This window comes from Xiphophorus couchianus, chromosome 13 (genome assembly GCF_001444195.1).
Source record: "Xiphophorus couchianus chromosome 13, X_couchianus-1.0, whole genome shotgun sequence".
NCBI lineage: Eukaryota > Metazoa > Chordata > Actinopteri > Cyprinodontiformes > Poeciliidae > Xiphophorus > Xiphophorus couchianus.
This window is the reverse complement of record NC_040240.1, coordinates 27,904,602-27,911,368: the sequence shown is the minus strand read 5'-3', so window position 1 is coordinate 27,911,368 and position 6,767 is coordinate 27,904,602. Positions and strand designations below refer to the sequence as shown.

General features: G+C 40.7%; 1 protein-coding gene across 1 annotated transcript; it reads right to left on the bottom strand.

Annotated features, from left to right (window-relative positions):
• Positions 1 to 2,723: 2,723 nt before the first annotated feature.
• On the bottom strand, positions 2,724 to 6,492 carry tac1 (tachykinin precursor 1). Its single transcript, XM_028035099.1, has 5 exons — positions 6,097 to 6,492; positions 4,965 to 5,067; positions 4,851 to 4,874; positions 3,396 to 3,452; positions 2,724 to 3,306 (listed from the first exon to the last, which is right to left on the bottom strand). Exons 1-5 carry the CDS (start codon positions 6,211 to 6,213, stop codon positions 3,260 to 3,262), a joined length of 348 nt encoding a protein of 115 aa, XP_027890900.1. The 5' UTR covers positions 6,214 to 6,492; the 3' UTR covers positions 2,724 to 3,259.
• Positions 6,493 to 6,767: the final 275 nt, after the last annotated feature.

The window sequence follows — 6,767 nt, the reverse complement described above, 5'->3', positions numbered from 1 at the left end:
TGAAAAACCCCAGACAATGTTTTGCCCGTTGACCAGTGATTTTGAGAAAATATAGAAACACTTGGACTTCTCTCCATCTCTTTTCAGATACGTGACTCAGTTACTGATTTTCTTTCTCATATTTGGCTTATTTTTCTTTTATGACTTGAATTTTACAGATATTTTTTTTACTAAGCAATAGATCTGCATGTTGGGAATCAAACTTAGGACAACTAGTAAAAACCCAGCAACACTGGATGAAACACAGGGGGCCTTGCTGTTCTCTACCTTGAGTAGGTCTTTCAAAGCTCATGAGTCAGCTCTCTGCTGTTCGTAAAACAGTTCTCAAGCGTGTGAAGATGGAATTTAGCACATCTTTCTGCAGCCACGGATCCAAACAGGCCCCATTTTACGGGCCGAGCCAGGAAGAAAGGTTTTAATTGAAATGGGATTGTTTTGAAAGCAGCTGGTGTTCCAAGAATGGACACCAGGGGGCATGGCTGTCCTTTTTATGAGCTGAGCAGAGAATTCGGCTACACCACACTGGAATGCTGCTGTGTAACGCAGCAGGCCGTAGGGGCCAAGGGCCTTCAACTCGAGGACCCAGGGGCCGCTGTCCTGCAAAGTTTAGATGTGTCTGCTCCAACACACCTGAGTCAGATAACAAGGTCATTAGCAGGACTCTGGAGAACATGATACGAACATGAACATGGTAATTCAGCCTTTCATTCAGGTGTGTTGGACCTGGAACACATCTGAAAGTTCCTGATCCAAGTTGCAGCACACAGTGCACTGCACACTGTCTCTGAAATCACACAAAGAGTCAAATTCTCATATTTCTTTACAAAAGCAAGTCTTTACAGATTGTTTTAATCTGCAATAATCAGGACTCACTAAAGATGGGAAACTGGTTCATTTCAACACCCAGTGCTGTCCATTTTATTAAAACTAATGCAGTTCAGATTGACCAACAAATTTCTGCTTGTTCTGATAGGAAAATTCCAGGAAATGTAAGAAGTCAAAGTTTTTGCAGGTGATTCAGTGAAATTGTGTGAGCATTTGAAAGGAATCGTGGAGAAATAAAACAGTCTACCTGATCTACAGACCATTAACTCAGGAAAATTATCTTCAGCATGAGTTGTTGAAGGAGTGATGCAAAGTCCATGCTCTGCTGGTAAATCCTGCTACATGTGACGCCTCCTGTCTGGAGTGACATATTTAATAGTGTATAGTAGGGAGGAGAAAGCTGGTCTTTCTCCTCGCAGGACTCTTCCAGTTGCCCTGCTTTAATTCCCTCACCCTGTCACAACCTCCTAATATGTTCAGGGTATCTTATGAATCTCAGTTATATGTTTTCTTTAGATTAACAAAGATACAGTGAAAGCTCTCTCTCCTCTTTCAAGAATTGTGTCTGTGTGACTCTGCCCTCTCCACTCATCTCCATGCCTCCAGAGTTCTGGCATCTGGACCTACTGCCTCTCCATCCTTCATAACTGCCCTCACTTTCACCTTGTTAATTCTGCAAACTTCCTTTTTCCTTGTTCCTCCAGCTCTCCTCGTTTTCGTCATTCATTCCCCAGGGTGCTCTTTCTGTCACGAACCACTAAAACCAGCTGCACATCGTTTCCAACTCCGTCTTCCTGCTGAGTTATTCAATAAAAGACCTTGAGTGTTTTTTATGCTGCTCAAAACCAGTCTGGACTGTAAGAAAGCGATAAGTCAGAGTCTACTAACTGGTATGCTGCTCTGAGAATATGACTGCATGGACAATTACCCCACTAGAATCCATAAGAAAATTAATTCTTTAGACCTAAAGGCAGTTTGTGTGGATAAATGAGGCAAAATCACAGCTATAAATAAGATATATTGAAGATGTATAGCAGAATGACAGCAGGAAATCAGCAGCTGGTTGTTTCAGAGTTTTGTGCCCAGCAGTACATTTCACCACATTAACACCGGGGTCGCACTGCGTCACTTTCAGTCTTCAAAGACTTAGAAAAGACTTGCTGGACCTACTGAGCTGTCGCACACGACACGATTTACCAAACCAATTTAAACCAGCTGACGTGTAAAACTCGCCTGGGCGACAGAGTAATAGAATAAAGATACCACTAGGTGGCGCGTATTCGCAGAATTCGGCCAGACTGTATCTCCTACTACTATCCCATAAAATAGATGCTACTGAAAACATTTCAGCTTTTCACCAGTGAACATGACGATAGGAACGTGTTGACTAGATTCTATATTAATGTATGTATTTCTATTATATTAGACAAGAAATTCATGTCAGGACTTGACTGCGTTAACAGAACATTTGACTTCATGAACATTTTTTATTCAGTTTGAGAATATAATTAATTTAGAAATGTCAGTTATTTCAATTAAACCCTAACTAAACTACTTCAATTCACAAGTTGCTGACACTTGGTAACAAAAGAGATGTTTTACCTTTTTGTTTAATATTTGAAATGTTTGGTGTATTTTATTACAGCCCTTCTTTATTTACTGAGAGGGGCTATAATATGTTTCTCTTTTTTTCACTATGTGACTGTAATAATTATAAATAGAACTGTGAAACTTAGCCGATGGGTGGTTTTATGCCCACTATATTGCGTTTATGTTTGTAATGCCTTGTTGGATTTTCATTTGTAGCTTGTGCAGTACCACGGATTGCCACCAGAGTTCACCCACCCCACGCTCACATTCTCCCCCCACTAAAATATAAAAATCACACAACTTGAAAGTTGAAGCTCAACAATTACAGAAAATAATTTTAATATCTGTTAATTCATTGCAGCACACATTTATCCAGTCCTTTCGCACCGTGTATGCAGGTGGAAAACGTGACAGTCCCTAGAACATGAAAGCAAACGTAAGAACATCTGTATGATGTATTTCTACAGTAAACAATTGCAAATAAACAGCTACGAGGCACAATGCAGAGGAGTTGGCAGTGCAATTTTCAGCTTTACCCCTGGAGGGGAAAGCTTTGCTTGGGTGGTCCACTACAACATACAACGTTTGTGTCCTGGCAGATGGAGGAAAACTCTCAGAGACCACTTAGAACATCGACAATGACAGCTGCCCCTCCCTTCCTCACACCCCCAGTGTACCTTCTGCTGGGACAGATGAAACTGGCACAGGCAGAGCACTGCTACATCACTACAATGTGGAAACAATCATTTTTATTTGGCTAACAACAATACACATTTTGAGAAAAACAAAGCCAGCGTTGGGTACTCGTCAGGTGGGTGAGGAATGATGAAGCAGGAGTTGCCGCTTAGCGCCGCTGGTCATTCATCTGTATTGTGCTCCATTCGTAGGACTCTGCAGGAGGAAGAGAAGCACCTGATTTAGAACGGGTGTGTTAGGCTAACAGTCTGAAGATGATCAGAGCATGCAGGAATTTAGATCACCTGGTTCTTCTTGGCTCCGTTTTCCCATCAGGCCGACAAACGAGTTGATTTTATGTCCTGTGGAGGAAAAGGATTTAAAATATAGATTATCGGAGTCCACTAGTTTTACTAAGCTGAGATTATAGAGGCTGGAACCCAGCAGGTCTTGAATGGTCGGTTTTTCTCATGTCTGGAATTTCAGAGGTGGATCTGCCTTATGTCCTCTAATGAAGGCAGATCTTTTTCTCGAGAAAGTAAATCAAATGTTACATAACTTTGTGCTGGGTTATTAATTTAATTTTCATTTGTAACTGCAGGATTCAAACTACTTCCCCTTTAGAAGGAGCTCTTTTCTGCATCAGAATTTGATTAGACATAATGTTTGTAGTGTCAGAGTGAAGTTCATGTGAACCAGAACCCAAACTGAAAGCTGTCCATAAACATATCTGCGATACATGGATGGAAATATCCTGTCAGTCTGAGTGGAGGGCTGGGATACCATCAGTTCCATGGTGCTGAAACATAATGAGGAACGCTGGAACACCAACAAGAGCCTCATGGGGATTCTGTATCCCTCCAAACAAGACATCAATATTTGCGTTTCGCTGATGAACTGACTTAAGAACCGATGCGTTGCTCAGAAGTGTAGAATCGAGTGAAAATCTATGTTGCCTGATCTGGAGGACAAGCAAGTCCAACATGTCCTTGAGGATATTGATCTCTGCTGTGTCCTTCACTCTAATGATGACTGACATGGTCATGTTTGCGTAAGTGGAATAAATTATACGTATACTCAATTCTGCTCGCTCTGTTGCATCAGTGAGGGGGTGAGTCATTCAGAAAAAGGGAACCCCCACCCTCACGGACCCCCGGCTTGCTTTAGTCCCTTTAATCTCTTCTGTTTTTCCCCACAGCTTTGGACCACCCTCCTAACTGACCAATTAATGTGTTAAATAAAAGAGATGTATTCAGAAAACAGTCCTTCTGTAGAGCAATCTGTGGCAGTTGTCAGTTAATTAAACCCTGAAATTGTTTTCACCCACTCCGTCTGAGCCACAGCAATAAAAACCCAGTTCAATCAGTAATGCTGTGGGTGAAATATGAGAGAAATTTATTTTTCTCCCACTGTGCAAATCTGCATAGGTGATCCACTGCAGTTTTACAGCAGCTCTGTCGTCTTACATGGTTGATTTAATACCATGGAAATCAGCTCACTCCATAATACCATTAATACAAGCTAGACGGAGAACTAAACATAAAAAAACTGTCTTAATACTTTTCAACCACAGCACTGAACGCTGCAGATCACTGATATCTCAGAACATCTCTCTATCAGACATGCATGTCTTAACCTGTTGGAATTTACTTCCCCACTACTTTCACAAGCAGGATTAAAAGAAAGACAGCCTACTAAAGTATCACATGATCATTATTCCCTTAACAGGAATACAGAAAGTCCCAACAGAGTTGACTTACTTTTTCTGGTGATCTGTGGGTTTGCTGTGGAGAGACAAAGTAAAAGGAAAGGATTTTATAAAAAGCATGATTAGGATGTGGGGCTTGTGGTGAATAAAACGAACAAGTTCTCACCCATGGAACGCTTCCCCATCAGACCGATGAACTGGTGCGGCCGTGGCTTTCTCGTCATCCTCAGGAGGATTTCTCTGAATGGGTCATTGGAGAGCCAGTCATCCTGAGTGGATGGGGAAAAGAAAATCTGTGTAAACAATCCATTAATATTGTTTTCCAAGAGTGAAACTGCCTTGACTATGTGTGTAACTGCAATTAACCTAAAAGATCCATGAGACTAAGGATTCTTTCATCCACTCTTTACAGATTAGAAATTGCAAGTGTCAGCAGTTGTTTCTATTTTTGTCTTAAGATCTATTTCTCTAATATACATTAGTCTGGCTGAGATCTGGACCTAGGGGCCACTAATGGCCCGTACACTAAGTTGTAATGATTTACTGTGGGCTCATTCATCTGCAAAATGGCCCCAGCCTCCAGTTAAGGCTGGGGGAATAGTGGCTTGGCACGATTCCAATCCACAATGTCAAACTCAGGACATGCGATTCGTGACAGTGAAGCTGCTTTAGGTTCATTGTTTAATATGAGCACCTGGAATTTATGTCATTCCCACATTTGGAAGGTTTAAGATCCATCTGACTTAAACTAAACAGACTTATTATGTTTCAATTTAAAGATCATTGACTTGTTAATATTTTTTATATCTTCCGTGTCCCCCAAAACAGAGATCTGATTAGAAAAGAAAAGATAGGTTCTTATTGTGTCACTTTATCACTGCAAAATGGACAGTTTTTTTCCCAGGAGGAAATAAAAATTTGGTTGTGACTATAGCTGCTAGAATTATTATATTAATCTAAGACCAATTTAATCGTGCACTAAAACTGACTAATCAGGATATAATATGATGAATAATTCTGTTTTCAGAAGGAAAACAGAGATCTGATTAACTGCTTCCTTCTTTAATATATTGCGGGTAATGTAAAAGGAATGCACAGATGTAATTCAAAGTGCTTCTTTTGCGAAATATGGCAGGAACATAAAAATAACTAGTTGATTTTTACTCCACTTGACATTAATGTTTCGTGAGACAAATTCAAAACCTGACACAGAACCAATTAAAAATTTTACAATTCAGTAACAAAGTGAGTTACACATCGGGGCTAAATAACAGAACCTAAAGCGTCTGTAGTGCTACCTGAATCTGGTTACTGCTCGTCCAGTAGTCAGCTCCTTCTTTTGGCTCACCATCTTCGCAAAAAACTTGAGCAACGGCAATAAGCGCCATTAAAAGTGGCAAAAACAAAAGCTTCATGGTGCCGACGATATTTTTTTAAATTTTTTTTTTTCTTTCTAGTTTCCAGTCACTGTAAGATCAGATAAAAGAAGAAACTATAACAGAACTAAGTGGAAATTAACTATAACAGAGACTTGCTGCGCGCGCTGCTCTTCTCAGCTCAACACTGTTTAGTCCATAGCGCGTGCGTGTGTGAGTCAGAACGCTGAACTCCTGTTTCTGTTTCCCCAAAGCTCTCCGCGCGCTCGGCTCCTGCACCAACTTCTTGTCTCGTGCGCCCTCCTGTCAAGACAGCCTCGCGGGCGTCCCTTTATAGCAGCTCGAGCTGCGTTGCTTAGTAACGCTGTTTTAGTAGTGTGATTACTCGTTGAAGAGTTTATGTTGCGCATCAAATTTATACAGTTCCAGGTGTCACGAGCTTTTATATCATAAATATATGACGTGATTATGAAACAACTGGATTTTTGCTCTCTTCAGTTCTACATAGTTATTGGTTTCTACTAGACTATTTCTACTGTTGAAGTTTAGATACATTCAGAAAGAGAAGCCTGATTTCATTTCCTGGTCTGCAC

Coding starts and splice junctions, on each gene's coding strand:
- tac1 (XM_028035099.1), bottom strand. CDS start 6,213: ATGAAGCTTTTGTTTTTGCCACTTTTAATGGCGCTTATTGCCGTTGCT. Junction 4,875..4,964: donor GATGGGGAAGCGTTCCATGG/GTGAGAACTTGT, acceptor GTCTCTCCACAG/CAAACCCACAGATCACCAGA. Junction 3,307..3,395: donor ACGGAGCCAAGAAGAACCAG/GTGATCTAAATT, acceptor TTCCTCCTGCAG/AGTCCTACGAATGGAGCACA.